The sequence below is a fragment of the Rissa tridactyla genome, chromosome 2 (genome assembly GCF_028500815.1).
Source record: "Rissa tridactyla isolate bRisTri1 chromosome 2, bRisTri1.patW.cur.20221130, whole genome shotgun sequence".
NCBI lineage: Eukaryota > Metazoa > Chordata > Aves > Charadriiformes > Laridae > Rissa > Rissa tridactyla.
Window position 1 is genome coordinate 142336858 of NC_071467.1, and position 17845 is coordinate 142354702.

Sequence of the window (17845 nt, forward strand, 5' to 3'; positions counted from 1 at the left end):
CTCTAATCCTATCACAGTGATATCAGTTACTTGATATTTATTCCATCTTGTGCACTGAAAACAGTGCTCATGTAGTAGAGTTAACAGTGAAAAGCCTACTGAGAAAAACAAGAGTAACTCAAAAATAAAAAAAAAAAAGAGTTGCATAGCTCAAAAATGACAAAAAGTGTGCCCATCTTGGTAACTTTGCAGCTGCCATTTCTCATTAATTGGTGGCTCAGAGGCAGCTAGTGTTCCTCTTAATCCAGTCACTGCCCAAAATCTGAAAGAACGGAGGGGAAATGTATCTTCCTGCCATGTGTCTCAAAGGGGACACATGTATCTTGGGGGAGGAATAATTTAAAAAAAAAAAAAAAAACAAAACAAAAAAACCCCACAACTCAATGCCCTGAATTTTCATTGGTTTTGCAAACCAATTTTCTATCAATTTGCAAAAGAATCGTGGTCCTGATGGTCTACAAAGGCTACAAGGTAATCTATAAAATAATACCAACTTAAACTCTATCTTAATTTGTTATCTCTGAGCTCCACATTAAGATACTGAACATGTGCACACCCATCAGGTAAAGGCACAAATAATAATGGCTTTCTTGACCGCCAAATATTTGGCTCGTTACCTTTGCAGTTGACCATGCCAAAGCAACACTAGAATTTCATACAGAAGCACTTGCAAACTCATCTTAACTCTGCAGTTTTTTTCTCCGTGTTCAGTTTTAGAAGCAGAAAAACCTTTAATAAATATGATGTACTTACTACCTTGTATACAGTCGTCTATTGTGTCAAAATTTAAAAAGAAAATTGATATTAATAAATCATTAAATCAAATTATGAATCAGATCTTCTTAAGCTATAGAATTACATTTTCTGGCAAATGGAACAGAAGTCTATTTTTTGTCAGATGTTTTACAGAAACACTGAGAAGCATTTACATTTCATGAGATCAAGTTCCTTAACAAAATCAGTATTATGATTTGAGACAACACAGAAAAGACCATGTTCACTGTCAACACAGAAAGGTTGGCACTGAAAGCCGCACCTGATGGTTTCTAGGTCCTTGAAGTGCTTGTGCTGTGCTTTAAGGGTTGTTTCAAGCTCTAGTTTGGCTTGTGCCAGTTCATTCTTCAGCTCAGCACCCATCATTCTCTCTGAATTCAGCTGTTCCTGAAGCTCAGTTGCTCTGTCCTTCACACTCCGGAGCTCCACTTGCATCTCCAGTATCTGTGACTGCTTCTGCTGCATATTATACTCCAGCATTTCTAATGAGAGTACCATTAATATGGAAATTACTTAGTAAACAAACAATACCAACTATTTGGGTAAAGTTTCCCCTAGCACAGAGAATGACCACAAGGCTATCACTCAGAGTGATTTTTTAAATAATCTATTATTTCAACAGAGGAGCGAAAGCAAACCCATGCCTTTTTTTACTGGAATACCTTTCATACTTCCCAATAAATCACTTCAACTCTTAAACTTCTTTAAAAGGCTATGTGCGCAACCATATCAATACGTACCACTTGGATTATGACTAACATAACTGAAGTTAGGCATGTATGTATATCGTGACCAAATTTCTGAGACAAAACACGGACGGTGAGCATTTACTTAATTTCAAAGTACATATTCTCTGAACTTTTTGTTGTTCATTCTAATTGCTTCTTAGTTTGCTCATTATGACTGACTATCCAACTCAGCTAATTTCAAAGCTGTGAACCTAAAAACTGGAGCGCTTACATGGACATAACCTCAAAATACAAGCCTGATTTTTGTAGCAATTGAAATAACGTTGTATCACTTTCAATTTGATACAAGTCATAAAAAACACAGACTGTATCTTAAGTTTTGCAAAATCAGTCCAATGAGATTGAAAAAGATTAAAAGTATGCATCAAAAAATCAGAGAGCAAAGAAAGTCAGTATTTTTTCACCTACAACGTTACGAGCATTGCCATGAAAGCATTTGGAAATAGACATATAAGTCACCTTGGCTTTTTGAATCCATCTCTTGTTCTCTCTTTGGATTAATTTTCTTACTGTTCATCTGAGCATGTAACACTTGAATCTCCATCAGCAAACTTCTTCTGTCTGCACTCTGAAGAGAGTCCATTGCTGCTCTCTGGTTAGTAGCCTATTAGAAACATATTTAAAAGTAAACTTCCAGATTTTATTAGAGTTTCTATGGTGTGGATATTATATTTACTTATACATTCATAGTGCATATATATTCCAAACATTTTCAATTAAGTCATAATTAAGTCAATATTGTAATATTGGGAAGATCTGCTTGTTATTTTTTTATTTCTCTACTAGGCATCAAAACTAGAGAATCAAAAGAGTTATCAGTTTTAAGGCAAATAGTAATTTTCCTCACTAATCCTTCCATCTTCCAGAGAAGATAACTGATCTCTCTTTGTCCCATAGCAGCCTTATCACTTCCTCCCCTTACAGCTTACTTCACATATACAAGCTACCTTTCAGACAGTGTAACATAATTCTAATTAACTTAATGAAATCAAGCTCAAGACAACTATGTTTAATTCAAATTGATCTCTGAAGGCTGTATTTCCTCTATAGCTTGTGCACCCAAAAATCTCTTTCCCGCACCACGTCAGCTTTTCGTTTTAAAGACACCTCCTCTTCCTGCAAGTCTTTGTTTTCACCCTTACACTGTCAAAACCACTATTGATGCAACTATTTTTAAATGGATTTAGAAGTTAAAAATTAAAATCTAATGTAGACAAACACACTTTGACTAAAGTATGTTTTATATTACCTGCTCTTGTAGTCTGTGCTCTAACTGATTCATCAATGTCACTGCATCTCTCATGCCCAGTTCTGCAAGTTCGGTTTGAAACGCAGCAAGAAGAACGTTTTGTTCTCTCACAAAAAGCTGCTGAATAGCATGCAGAAGTTCTCCCCGCCAGTCTGAGACGCCTTCAGGAGATTCGGTACTTGCATAAATCTACAGTGGTATAAAAACAATTTAAACAGCAGAATTCAAAGATTACATCAAGACTGGTCATTATCATTTTATGTAAAGTGTGTGTTTTCACTGGAATATCGAGCTTTTCTTACTCAATAGCTACATAACATTCATTCATACAAAAGGATGTTTTTATTGTACACTTATGATTTCTTCTGCGTGCACAAATGCTAAACTTTTGTGTTTTAGATGGAAGCAATTTAGCTTTTTGTAACTGAAAACTTAGCCCTGTGTAGTTATCATTTATGTTACTGTATCACACCATCCTTCTAATTTTTACGACTTAACATGTATGTTCCTGGACTCTCACAGAGCTATGTGGCAGCTTTATGGTATGAATCAGCTTTAATTTTATAATGATATAAAGTTAATCCCCCCATTTCGCATGCTAAGGTAAATGCAGAAGTAATTGAAGCTACCTACGTACATCCAAAGGTCTAATTGGGGTAATTAAACAGGCAAGTCCTAATAAGTTTTAACAGATTAATGAGTAAAATTGTGTTACATTCTAAACAATTTCCCCCCTCTTTTCTCTCACTGCAGTATCTTTTTAATAGCATCCAAGTTCTACTACACTAATAAATAACGTTAAAAAAATCTACTTTATTGGCTACTGGAAAGAGGCTTTCCAAATAGAATTACTTTTAAAAGGTGGATCTATACAGTCAAAAGCTATGAATGCACAGAAGAACAAATGCAAGCTGTAATTTAGGATGTATTTTAATACCAGAAAGTGAGACGCGCAGTTTTATTTGCATATTTCTGAAATCTTCTGCCTTGTAGCAGTATAATTAGAGCACTTAAACCTGAATTGTGAATGTGCCTTATAAGGTTATCATACTTTATTTTTTATTTAGATAGAATTTTATGGTAGTATTTATACCTCAGCTTCTCTATGAAGTTGCAGTTTTGCAATGATGTCTTTCAAAGATGAAATGGTGCTTAGAAAAGCTTTCCTTTCCTCAAGCCAAGATTCTGACTCTTGCTTAAGAGGTGGCATCTCTCTCTCACCATATGGAAATTCAGTGAGAGACAGCACCTGTATGCCTTCATGATGGACTGCTCTCAGCAAACCCTAATAATACAAATAAATACAAAAAGAAATCAGTAATGCCAGTTCTAATAACAACAGCAACAATAACAATCTTATTTCATACATATTGGAATACTGGTACTTCTAAATTGATCAGCATAAGGAAACTATTTATGCTTCCTCATATCAAAGACAGAAGTGCCACCCAGTTCTATACATGTGCCAAACAGCAGATATTCACTAAATGTATTTTTCCGCAGTTTCAAATGAAAATTCCCAAAGTTCATCTGTCAAATCAATACTTAAATTTTAAAATCATTGCTGATGGAAATCTGACATTTTAAAAACAAAGTCCTGGGAAGCTTCCAGGTGATTTTTGCAATTACTATTAAGCTAGAAGCAAGGACTTTGTTGCAAAAGACTTGCCTTTTTTTTTTTTTTTAATGTAATTAAAAGCATGATACTATTACTGTTTATAATAAACACATTAATTTACTTTCACAATATATATTATTCTACACCTATAACAGAATCTTTAAAAAAGTAACATATGATCACTACGTTATCATTAATACAATAAATTATAATTAATAGTGCTATTTCTCATAATCATAATTGAGAACAAGTCTACAGTTGCAAAACTCGTATTTAACCTAATTTAACAGGCAAAAATACACATCATTTATCAGAAATATTTTTAAATGTATTTAAATAGCCGACATTAAAGCTTATCTAAACGGCTCTCTTTTCACTAATCAAGCAGCAGCTAGTCTAAGCTTTTGTTAGTATCACTCTTGTTCCATAATAAAAATGATCAGTTCTGGTTTACCTTAATTTTTTTTGGAAGTAAATCTGTTGAAGTTTCACCTTCGTCTATTCCTTCAGATATCGTGTCAGATCCCTGGGTCTGCGCAAGATACATTCCTTGACTCCAGTCTGAACTAGAGTCTAAAATAAAAGGAGAGAAAAACATGAAAGCTGGATTACTGAAACTTTGAAGAACAGGCATCAAAAAATATTTTTGTCTGTTGTTGTAACAGGTGGTTGCATGTCACCAGAGTTGATTCTAAGCCTAGAGACTACCTGTTTTATAGTTTTTCTTTTTCAGTTTCAAAGCAGTAACAGCTTTGAAAAAACTGTTAACAAAAGTAAAAACCCGTCCAAAACCTCAAACTTAAAAATCCTAGTTTAGTTCTAAAAGAGAAACAACTCTTTGCACAAGCACTTCTGCCAAATGACCCTTGCTTAATATGCTTAGCCTTTGCCTATGAGAGCAATCATTTTAATAATTTTTATTGCTCTTGTAGAAGTCAGTACCTGCCATCATCTTGCACTGCTAGGGAGCTGTACCTTCAAATTCTGTCAAGAGATGATGAAGCTACGGTGAAGAGATAATGTAAGAAGAGCATAGGAAATCTAGCGGGAAGAAAAAAATTAGCATCTGATGCCCCAACTCAACCTATCTCCACTCTAGACATTTTCCATCTGTAGCAAATTAATAGACATTACTCATAATACTCAGCACCTTCTCTTAGTGCGACAGGCTTCTGCTTTAATCTGGGGAGCAGTCGTTTTTATTTCTTAGAACACAAACTCTTTAATGCTAAACTTAATATTAAAAGAGCAGATTTAATTTATAATGCTGTTTGAAATCTATAAAAACAAGTTTCTTACCACTAGAACCTCCGTCTCTAGCTTGATACGGTGGAGAACGTGCTAATCCAGAAACTGGAATTCCCTATATTTGGAAAAGAGAACAATCAAACCTTTAATTTGACCCACTCACAATAAGGGAGCTAATTCTGAGGAGCCTGAAACAATACGAGCCTCTTTGTTTAGTTTCCCCTGCAATCAAGGTAATCAAAATGGAGAGGACAAAGATGGTGTTCAAGAGGGTGATCTACACCTGTCCCACTTCACAGAGCAGGACAGGTTCAAGGAAGCATCCCATAGCTGAGCACACTCCAAAAGTTTAATTGCTGAGGAAGGGGCTGACAATCTCTCCCTAGGCTGTGGAAACATCAGAACACTTAGCTTTATACTAAACATATGGTGGTTCACACTTTAACAGACTTTAAATGGGAATTTCTGTAGGAGGAGCAAAACCACGAACTGAAGTAGTTCAATGAATATAAAGTAGGATACATACCTCTTTAGCTCGTAGAGTTTCTATGACTTCCTTTAAAGTATTACATTCTTCAGTCAATACTTGCACTGCAACAAACTTCTCTCTCTTTAATGCTTCAGATTCAGAGATATGCCTTGTCTCCATGTCCATGATTTCAGCAGCGTGGAGTTCTTGCATTTGGTCAATTTTTTCAGTAAATTCTCTTACGATCTCTGCAATCTCTTCTGAAGAACATCCATTTTGCAAATCAATTTGGATTTCTGCATTTTTAACTAGGACTGGTGAAGTTTGGATACAGCTGTTGGTTTCCGCAGTCCTGTCTGTTTGCGATGATGAGCTTTTTCTAATTAGAGTAGACTCACTGGTTGACAAATCACACGATATTTCTGCATCCTTTTTCCTTTCAGTTTTTGACTTTTCCTTGTCCTTTCTCACGTAGCTTGCAAACCTCTCTTCTGCTTGAACTAGGTTCTCTTTGACTTTGCACAGTTCCTCCTGAAGATGCATCAGACTTGCTTCTTTTACCTGCAAATATGGAGAATCTGAATTGCAGTCCTTCCAAATACTTAAGAAAGACGTCTAACCCCCAAACAACACTCTATACCATTAGAGGTCAGTTAGTCCTCTTTTAAAGCAGGTAAGACACATGGCAACAAATATTACCTCCTAAGAAATACAGCTCTAGATCCACTGTTCCACTAGAGTGGACTGTAAAACTATGGCAACAAATGAAGACGTGGTCTACAGCATCAGCTCTGCTCCAGTGACAATCTGTGTGACTGTTTTTCTTAATGGCATTCTCAGTACAAGATTAAAAAATACCCAAACAACTACAGCACGCATATTTGTACATTAGGTCCTGTATAATCATTTGCTTTAAATACATTATGGAACAATCATGTTCTTACTGCTAGTTCTTGCTGAAGTTTTTCTGCCTTTTCTCTGTAACTGTTCAGTTCTTCCTTAGCAGCAGCTGCCTCTTCTTTAACTTTCTCTAGTTCAAGTTCATTAATAAGCACGTTTTCTTTTTGAATTTCCATGGGTTGTGCTGCTACCTACGTGGCAATACAAGATACAGAGAATGGTGAAGAATCTTACTAAGAATCAGGTATTAACAGCACTGATCACTTCCACACCAATTTACTAAAGTCACAAAAGTAAAGACTATAGGGGACAACAAACGCATGTTATTTGGATTAACATAGCCTGCAAAAATTAAGATGGAAAGATCGTTTTCCTAGATTAACTCCCACAAGTTGGCTCAGTGTGGGAGGAAAGACTGGCTTCTTACAGTTTACTGAACTGCAAGCAGAACTTGGCTACGCCATGCAGAAAGCACAGGGAGGAAGGTCAACAGAGAGTAGGAAACGAAGTCTGATAATATTACTGAATTGACAAGATATTTACGACATTAATTCAATCTGCATCTGGTTAAAGGTCTTAGAACCTTTTCTTGTCCGTCACTGGGTTCCATGATGTCTCTGAACTTAAGAGTTTCAGCAGTCAAGCCCATGTTTGGGCTATGAAGCACTTCGAAGGCTTTAAATTCAGATTCAACATAACCAGTGGTGTACGGAAAATAGGACAAAAGTATAATGGTAAAAACTACTGATGGGAAATACCTTTGGAATCGAGGCAGGAAAGCAAGCACAAGTAAACTAAAGTGAAAGCATATGTGAACAAACATCAACACCTCCCCCCAACTGTACACACAAATTGCTATCGCGCCCTTATCGTTCTGAGCCCTCTCTCAGATTGTTTTTATCATCTTAATTTTTATCTTTCTACCACCATGCCATGTAAAAGTGTAATTCACTCCATTCTATGTCACTCCAAAGTAAGAATAAGAAAGTACATCTTCAAAATTCAAAATCACCCTACATTCACGAAAAGGCAAGGTGCTTTTAATGCAAAACAGAAATTGATAGCGGAGTTCACCTAAGATAATATCCTTCTCTTTGTAACTCTAGAAATAACAGAGAAATGAAGATCTACCCCACACAGCACAGTATTCCTATCACTAGTCTCATTAAGAAGTGTTTCATTTATTATAGTTTACATAGAACAATTGATTTTAGTGAAAACAAGCCAAAAGTAAATGGCATCTAATTACCTGATATGTCTGCATTTCTTTTTGCTTAATGTATTTCTCAATCTCTCCTTTGTGTTTTTCTTTAACCTCTTCTAGTAATTGCTGAAGTTCTAAGAGTCTCTCTTCTTTCACTTTAGCTTCCTTTTGTGCAATTTTTACATTTTCTTTTTCTAGCTCCAAGTTATGATTTACTGTTGCCAGTTGGTCCTCCATGTCACTAAGCCTCTGTGTTAAGAGTGATATTTTTGATTCCATCTCATTTTCAGTTCTGTTACTCAAACCCTCTGTTTGGGCACCCTTGCTTGCTTCCTCCGCACATTTTGAAGGTTCCTGAATTTCCTGCATCAGTTTACTTTGCTCTTGAACTGCATTCAGCTGAACCTGACTCACAAGAGCAGCAGCAACTTTTTCCACTAGTGCCTTTTCTAGTTCTAATATCCTCTTCTTAAGCATTTCTCTTTCAGCTTTGCCTTGCTCTTTCAGGTCTTTTATTTCATTGTAGGACTGGCACAGTTCTGAATCCTTTTCCTTAATGCATGTGTGGAGTTGCTGCAGCTGCTCCTCCATCATGCTAATGGTGACTCTTGTATTTTCATCTGAAGACCTACACTGGGTTTGATCTAGCAGCTCTATCTTCTCACATGAGCCTTCTTCCACTTTTTCGGCTTTCCCATTGCTCCTGTCTTCTGTTTTTTCCCTATCACCTTTCATCAGTGCACGCTTATACTTCTCTGTTATTCTTTCATGCTCTTTTTTTAACATACTTATTTCTTGCTTTAGCTGGTTCATTTTTAAGGTTGTTTCCTCAAGCTCACTCTTTGTGCGAGATGACTCTACATTCATGTTTTCTACTTGCTTCTCCAAAGCTTCTTTTTCTGCCAGAACGGTCTCAAGTGTGTGTTTCAGACTGTCAGCATCTTCTTGAAAAGCAGCAATGTCTGCAGGTACTTTTTGTTCAATATTTGCCAGTTCCTGCTGAAGCTTATCAATTACATCATTCAACTGCTCTACTTCCTCGTAATTTTTTTTCTTCACACGTTCTTGATCACTTTTCAGACATTCTATCTGGGCTTCAAGCTCCTGTATATGCTCATTTTGCTCTTCAATAACCTGAAAACAATAGAACAAAATAACTTCACGATGGGTAACTATTAAACCCTCAGATATTTTTTCTCCTGGACGTCACATCAACAGTTTAATCACACACTGAAACATCTTGTAAAAGAAAGTATGTCCTCGGTGAACTTCTTAATGGAAGGTCTCTTGTAAAGTTTTAGGAGAATCAGGATATCTTCACACAGGACTGACAAAGTAACCTGTGAACTTAATGAACTGCAAAATAGGCGTGAAAGTATTAAATGAAGTAAAAGCATTCATAATATTCACAGATATATGAAACACTGAAGTTTAAGTTTTCACAATACTTTTTCCCCAACAGTTTGGTCTAAAGATCTGTCTTGCCCTTCTTATTAAAAATTAAAATAGAATTCCAAGGACTTATGAAACTTTAAACTTGCAGATAAATTATCCTGCATCACATTACATGCAGAATTTCCTTTTTAAGAAAAGGCACTGGATCCTCAAGCTTACCATATACATGCCAGATATGTTCAGTTAGGTGAGACACATACTGTGCTCATCATGCAAAAGCACCGTTCATTCAGATGGTCAAATAGATTTATATATGACACAGCCAATGAAGATGGATATGCGCTTTAAATGCAAACAGGCCTTTAATTAAACGTGTTGAAAAACACCATTATAACATGCTTTTTAGTCTGAGACCACAGGAAACACCTATCAGTTGACTCTGACATTTCCTAGCACAAACCTAAATATGTGTTTGGCTGTGTATGTGCATGTGCATATGCATCGGCAGATGTGCACAAAACCACACAGGGCAAACACTACCCATAGCACAGTTATTAATTTGTGCTGTAGTTTAAATGAAAGTAAAGAGAGATAAAATTGTAGCAGTATTTATTTAAAAATGTATATGATTATCCAAACACAGTTCGAAGAGAGATTGATGAAGACATCAAGACAGTGAGAGTCATACCTTCCTAGATTAGTGCTAAAGACACTTAAAACTACAGGCTGTATAAGGGGCTCAAAATTGCGAGAAATTCATAAAAGGATGTAACTGAGCAAATATGAGGGTGATGACTATGATGCAGAAAAAAGAAAAGGCATCTTATATCAGCTTCTAACAAGAAATGAATGAGTTAAACACAAGATCTGGAACGACTAGTGTTAACAAACACTAAATTAAATATATAAAAAGGCTTATCTAAAGGAATAAGACAAGTTATCAGGTTTCAATAGAGTAAGTTGTTGAAAATTCATTAAAAAAACCCCTGCTTGCTAAATTGCAAGCAAATTGGGAGCAAATTCTCATTTGAATGTAGAAGAGCGACAAAAAGTCCTTTACAAAGTCAAAATAAAGATAGACCAGACTATAAGTAGTAGGTGTAAGAAACAAAAACTGGCTATATTTTCTTAAAGGAAAGTCTGGAGATCCAAAATGAACGGTGCTTCTACACTGCAAATGAAAAAAGGCAGGAGGAAATCCATCAAGAATATTCAGAAAGGGATATTATAAAAAAAAAAACAGTTATGGTACCTAAAATAGGTAAGAACTCTAGAAGAGCCTTTTAGAAATACGAAGGGAAAAAAAAAGACAAAGAGAAGGAAGATGACCAAATTTATTACTAAAATAGCTGTGCTTTTCTCCCTTTACCTCTCAAGACTTTGTTAGGTTTAGTTAAATAGAATATTAAGATGGCTTTTTAATAATTATAATATAGACAAGAATAAATGAAACATGTGACCATATAAATGAGAAGGGCTGATTTGCCAACCAAGAGCTGATTTTTTAAAATCCACAGAGACTAGAGGAAGCTGAAAAACACTAATGAAAATGTGAACAAGTTATTGACTTTCAGAAGAAAAGAACAGTGATCCTGGTGACTGCTATCAAGTCAGCATAACAGCTTCTGTTCTTCATAACATAATGGAGTACAGGACCATAAAAGGCAAATACAGCAATTAAAAGAAAAGCACTTAGTGGGATGAAGATGTCGATGGGATTAGGAAAGCGATTAACCTAAGAACAATCTATTCATATTTAATACTGATCTCACAACCAAGCAGTGTAAACATTTAATGTCCTGGAAAACATAATTGAGTAAGAGGATGAAATTAAGGAAATTAAACTTCATATAACAGGAGAAGAACCAATCATTAAAATGAATTATACCTGAATACTGTGTATTTTTCTCAAGGTAAGTAATGTAACCCTATTGCTGTGGTCATCGTATAGAGCAGAACTGTTCTGGATTCTTGAAGTATGATCTTTCCCAAATCCAATTCAAAGTTTTGTCATTATTCACTGAGGTTCATTATAACTAAACGTCACACATAAAAACTCAGTGAAATTACCCAGCTCGGTCAGAGCTCTATTTCAGTGGATTCAATATGTCCTAGTAGAATGTTACCTTAAATGTTCTATCAGCTACTGACGGATAAAGAGAACTTCTAGTCTTATCTTAATGAATAATATTTGGTTTGAGGACAAAGCTTATGACTAATGAATTTTCATGTTTAAAATGTTCAGAATGCAGAATTGTTGCTGAAAAGATACAATTTTCTGAAAACTGAAAAGATCCAATTTTCTTCCTAGAGAAAAGGAGAGACCTGCAGCCTGTTTCTTCTGGCACTCGTATCAATGCAAAATAAGTAGTATTTCTGTTGAAATCAAATGCATCTGTATAAAATGGAAGTGAGCCAGAAGAAGATGAAGCTCATTATCATAAATGCACATAATTGAAAAATAACAGAAAGCTACAGGTGTCAAATCTCAGCGAATAAGAGAAAGATGAATCTGCTTCTTTCTTGCTTGCTTTACGTTTCTAATAAAACACAGCATTTTGTTTGCATGTCCACCATGCTTCAAACTGGATTAAAGATGTTGCCAATATTGGTATGATAAGACAGTATTTGCACAAGCTCATGGAGCACAAAAGTTCAACTGCTAAAAAACCCTATAAAATCCAAGACGATCCAGCAGGTGTCACTGAAACATAACGCTGAAAATAAGTCATTGTAGGGAAGATGGTGGAACGAACGTTGAGACTGAATTCGGGTACTTACATACTATTAAATCTTATGAAGTATTAGAAGAAAAAGGAATGAAGAAGACTTTAAGACAAAAACCCAAGGAGAAATAAGGCAGAATAATAAAAAGAAAGCAAGCAAAAAGTATGCTTCATAAAAAAAAAGACACAAAAAAGGAAAAACAGGTTAGGGTTAAAGCGTTGCATCAAACTGAAGTATTTGCATTTTTAAATTAAGGCAGCAATAGAAGATAATGTAATTGGTGGAGGGATGGAGGGGTTTTTTTTTTTTTTTCCTCTAAACAGCTTGCAACACAAAGTAGGACTCTGAAAAAGATTTTGAAAGTACGTACTTTGTTGTCAGTTGTGACTTCAAGTTGCTGCTGCAGTTTTGCAATTTGTTCATGAAGATGATCTATCTCCTGCTCCTTTTCTTGCATGATGTGAGCGAGCCTCCCAGCCACTAAATGATGGTCCTTTATGGTGGCATCTTCAGACTTCTGGATAGCTAGTCCCAGTATTTCCATTTCATCCTAGCAAAAAAACCCCCAAACCATGTTACAGTTGTACATAACATTTTCTGCATATTCTTGTCTGAGTATTTAAGACATAGGAATTAAAATAAACAAATTGCATGGAATGAGAAATAATTACATGAACTTTTTTGTATTTTGCAAATTGAATGGTGGAATGCTTGAAAAAGAGAAAGAATTTGGCTTCTTCGCTTTTTCCAAGAATTTATTTCTGGGGAGGAGGGAGAATAAAGCTCTAGGCTTCTTTGTTACACAATTACCTTAAATAATTTGTTCTCTTGCTCAAGTTCTTGCAAGTGTGTAGTGGACTCCTTTCGTTGAATTTCCAGTTGCATGTGCAATTGCTGAACTTCTTCATTTTTATTTTCTAGCTCCTCTCGAAACTGCTCCAGTTGTTCCTCAAGGTTCGTGACCTATATTTCCAAAACAAATGGTAGAAAAGGAGTAGATAGCCATACCAAAAATTAAATGTCATAATTTTCAACTGCAATGTCTACAGTAAACTGGTTTGGTAAGCACAAACAAAAGAACGGGTACTCGGTGACATTCTGAGTCCTAAAATTAAATGAAATTTTCAAACCCACTAAAAATCAGCCGAAATCACTATGAAGTTTTTCTTAATTAGGCTGAATTTTGATTCCAGGAACACTGTTGTAAGTCATAAGCATTAACACAGACAATAATAGCAATTATCATGGCTCACAAGAGAATTTTAAAGGAATTTGGACTGCTGTCTCTCTGACCTGCTAAAAAAATTTCACCTGTATAGTTCATGAAACTCAACAGAAAGGAAAAACTGACAAACCAAAATATAAGTGGAAACATGGACAATCTCACAGGTATTTTACCTCCTTTTCCTTTCTGTCCACAGCTTCTCGTTCAGCTTGCAGTTGTATTTCAAGAGGTAATTCTCCCTTTACTATGATGGTGCCAAACTGTTTCCTTTCCTCCACCTTTAAATATACATTATAAATTAGTTACTTTATGTACATAATAATAATAAAGAAATTTAAAAAGAGATACTGTTTTATTCTCAAGAAAATAATAAAAATAAAAATATAGTAAAAACACTATGATTTTAGACCAGGCAATACCTTTTGCAAGTTGTCTGCACTGATGATTAAGGCTTGTTCCAGTTCTCTTATCCTGCACTCTAGTTTCTCAATTTCTTCATTTCGTTCTTGTATATCTCTCTGAAGTTGCTCCTTCGCGAGCAAAAGCTCACTGCATTTGTCTGTTTTTTCTTTCAGATGATTTGTTAACTGTTCAACCTGGTGACAATACGGCAGGAAGATGAATATATTGTTCTGAGATTGGAAGGGTTTGCTAGCAATAGCAACAGCACTCATTTTTGACAGATAAAAAATATCCTTCTTTTTTCTCGTAACGAAACTCCTACTCTTTAGGTGAAACAGAATGTTAGAATACTGCAGTGCTACATCCAACAAATACAAACAGCATTTTTTAAGAAGTGATATGTTCTGTGCTATATCATCTACTTTATAGAACTAACCTCGTCCTTCTGAAGCCTTCAGGCTTTCTAGTCAGTTAAAAGTAAGCAGCACGGCATCCCTATGCAGCCCACTAAAAAGATACCTTTAACATCTATGGATGGAATGTCTTGACCCTAAGGTCAAGACCCTATTTGCACCTTTGAGGTTCTAAAAATCTGACATACAGACATATCCTAAAACTCACTGGGTCTTCAACATTGAAGAGAATTGCTACACATCAATCTTGAGAAACAGGAAGCTTTGTTTTCTTGCTGTGTTTGTTAAATGGGACCAAATAGATGTGATGGATGATACAATTTCACTTTCTGTAGGAGATAAAGCATCCAAATAAAGCCTTCCAAATCACGTAGTTCAGACATTTGTGGCTCAGAAACAACATATTGAAAGAGTAACTGAAGTAGTGAGACAGGCATGATCCCAGTTTTAGCAGTATTTCAGAAACGATTAATCAAAATTACAGATAAGAAAATGTGTAACAAATCCACGGTATTAGGCCTGATGCACAGATAAGACCTTAGTTATACTAAGAGACATGGAAAGTAACGTTTGTCCCACTCAAGAAACTGATTTCAGTATTTACAATTAGGAAGTTACGATGTAGCCAAAAGGTAGAAGACTCAAAGCATTTCAATAGATAGGAGAGAAGAGGACCAGAACATAAAGCTGACAGGATGGTATTATTGACGTTATCCATCCATGAGTAACATCAAAGTCTGAAGTGACCACAGAAAAGTCCTGAGAGAGAAATGGAAAAAGAAAAATCAAGTCTAGAGCAGACTCTTTACGACAACCCTCCCTGGAATAAGTTGACAGAGTAATTTGAAACAACAGTAAAAAAAGAAATGAAGTTATCAACAGAAAGTGCTCATGGCATTCAGGCAAAGCAGAAGAGCGTTTCAAAAACCGTGCAACTATGAAAAAGTAAAGCACCTATCTCAGAAAATCATGAGAAATAATAAAAAAAATGTATATTTATGAAATATTCAAACGAACACTGTGACATCAAAATATACTAGATAGTAAGACTATGTGCCTCATTTGCTAAAAATTAAATTTAAATCTAATACAATACTGGAAATTCTGTCTATAAACGTATAGCATTCAATGCCACTCAGCTCTAAAATAGCTGCTACACCTGTGGTGCTTGTAGACACTATCTTTCTGCCTACTAAAAAATTCTAATTTAAAAGCATCTAACACAAATCCCAGAATTTTAATCACAGTTACAGCTGTCTTTGATCTTAAAGCATGTTTTAAATTTCTGTTGTAACATATCTGCCACCTTGGAGTATACACATATGTGTATATGTGCATATGAATCAGGACGATTTTTACATGTAGTCTCTATATGTATTTCTATATATTTTACATATAGTTTCTGTACTGAAAAACAGGGCAATTTTTATTCTGCTATCAAATTTGAATTTTTTTTCTTGGGAGATTTTTTTTTTTTTTTTTTACTGTGAGAATTTTAACTAGGAATTCACATGCTACCCATGCCCCAAATTATGAACAGACACGTAACGAAATGAACTCAAAATGAACATCGTGGATTCAGGAAAACTAATTATGCTAAAAAGTCTCCTCCATCTGTGGAATGTGTCAAGAGGACAGGAGTGTGCACACACTTTGCAACAGAAGGAGACAGATGCAGAATTGCTCCGTATACGTTGGTTAACGCACACCCGGCTAATTGCAGAAGATTAATTGTTCACAGCAGCTGATGACAGCCATAGCACATAGTACTGACTGAATACTTTGACTGTGAGATTCCCTACAAACCTTTTTATTAAAATATATTTTTATTAAGAAATACACCTCTCAATCTGAGAATTATAAATAAATATTTTGACAGCTTACATTTCACATATATCAATTTACGTTCTATTACTGTCTATGGTCCTAAACTATATAATATAGATTGCTAATATTTAAGAATTGAATTACAGCAACTGAACTACCTCAGTAAGGTGTTTCATTTGAAAATCGCAGTGCAACCTAATAAGAAGCTGAAGACTGAAAATCAGGCAAGACGATCACGCAAAAATGTCAGCCTTGCTCAAAAAGCAAGACACAAGAAAACCCACAAAAAAAAAAATATGCAATTTAATTGACTAACAAAAGCTTCAGCATTCGCACCGCTGCCACTTTTCTTGATTTTGCTGGGCCTCAGAGTTTTTCTGTGACTTCCTTGAGCTGCTGCTCTACAGCCACTACATTTGTTTCAGTGGAGACAGACTTTCCCTGGGGAAGCAAAGGTGTACACAGAGAGCGCTGCTACATCTCAGACGAGAAACTTTGGTAACGCAATTCCTGCGGTTTTCTGTACCTGTGCTATAAACAGGATGTCACCAAACAACCTAAGAACATGTGAAAATGCTAACGTACTCCTGAATGTTTCCACAGGCTTTTGAAAACAGTGGATTTTCTAAATTAAGTTATATTAATGAGCCTTTTTGAAAGTCATGAAGTGTCTGTATGTCTACTACTAAAAACAACCAACCAACCAGCCTAAAATAACCCCAAAACACAGTTTCACCACTTTCCCCCAACACCTTACCCTTCGTCTAAAGGCATTTACCTGCCTGCTTGTAAACGGATGCAGGTTAGGTACACCATAAAATACCTTCATTACAATATCTTAACAGCTGTCAACGTGTCATTTATATTCATTGAGTAGAAGTAATAAAATGTGTTACCTCTCTGGTTTGATGTTCGTTGACAGGTTGAATCCTTTGTGGAATCTTAAGCTGTTGTTCCAGCTTCTGTATCTCTTGCTGGAAAACGTCTCTCTCGTGCTCTCGGTCAATTGCTTGCTCCTGAAAGTTAAGAAATTATGTGGATGTACTATTTAATGTAAAAACTATTTAAATTTTACTTTTACTTTACTAATTTTTAATTAAATATTACTATTTCTTACTTCTTCTTATGTGAGGCTGGTAACAGTACGTCAGTATTTTTAAGGTAGCAAAATCTCTAGCTACTTCCATTAACAAAAACTTCTTTCATCATTTGGGGCAACAAATTTAACATTTTTTTGTTAAAAAATTAGGACAGCATAGATACATCCAATTATTTCACAAAAATGACTGTTGTTTCTTCTATTCCAGGTACACCACACAAGTTATATTAAGGCAATATGTTATGATTTTCTTTCCTAATGTTCGTCTTTGATATATGTAGCATAAACAGAAATTAAGAATAGAAATTAACTTTGTGTTAATACTGATGAGGAGCCAACACTAAAATAATAAATTATAAATTCTGCATTTCAGTTTTGCTTTTGACCAGTTTCAGTTGTTTTACCCCAGTCTGACATTTGGGAAACTCATCTTTATATAGGAAATAATGCACACTGGTAGCATCCAGTGAAGCATCACCTTTAAATGCCACTTTGTTAAACAGAAAAACCTTATCAGATGCATTAAAATAAACTAGCTGAAGTACC

General features: G+C 35.4%; 1 protein-coding gene across 8 annotated transcripts in view; it reads right to left on the minus strand.

Moving 5' to 3' along the window:
* AKAP9 (A-kinase anchoring protein 9) overlaps nucleotides 1-17845 on the minus strand; it is a 121232-nt gene that overhangs the window by 11349 nt on the left and 92038 nt on the right. For 7 of the 8 annotated variants that reach the window (XM_054189344.1, XM_054189347.1, XM_054189345.1 and 4 more), the window contains 14 exons: nucleotides 17097-17216; nucleotides 13978-14154; nucleotides 13732-13836; nucleotides 13144-13296; nucleotides 12704-12883; nucleotides 8257-9345; nucleotides 7052-7198; nucleotides 6165-6668; nucleotides 5690-5753; nucleotides 4845-4963; nucleotides 3866-4057; nucleotides 2773-2961; nucleotides 1983-2127; nucleotides 1037-1256 (listed from right to left, as the gene is read on the minus strand). In XM_054189344.1, coding sequence (XP_054045319.1) covers nucleotides 1037-1256; nucleotides 1983-2127; nucleotides 2773-2961; nucleotides 3866-4057; nucleotides 4845-4963; nucleotides 5690-5753; nucleotides 6165-6668; nucleotides 7052-7198; nucleotides 8257-9345; nucleotides 12704-12883; nucleotides 13144-13296; nucleotides 13732-13836; nucleotides 13978-14154; nucleotides 17097-17216 — 3404 coding nt within the window. The remainder of the gene's footprint in view (nucleotides 1-1036; nucleotides 1257-1982; nucleotides 2128-2772; nucleotides 2962-3865; nucleotides 4058-4844; nucleotides 4964-5689; nucleotides 5754-6164; nucleotides 6669-7051; nucleotides 7199-8256; nucleotides 9346-12703; nucleotides 12884-13143; nucleotides 13297-13731; nucleotides 13837-13977; nucleotides 14155-17096; nucleotides 17217-17845) is intronic. The other variant, XM_054189348.1, reaches the window with a different exon arrangement.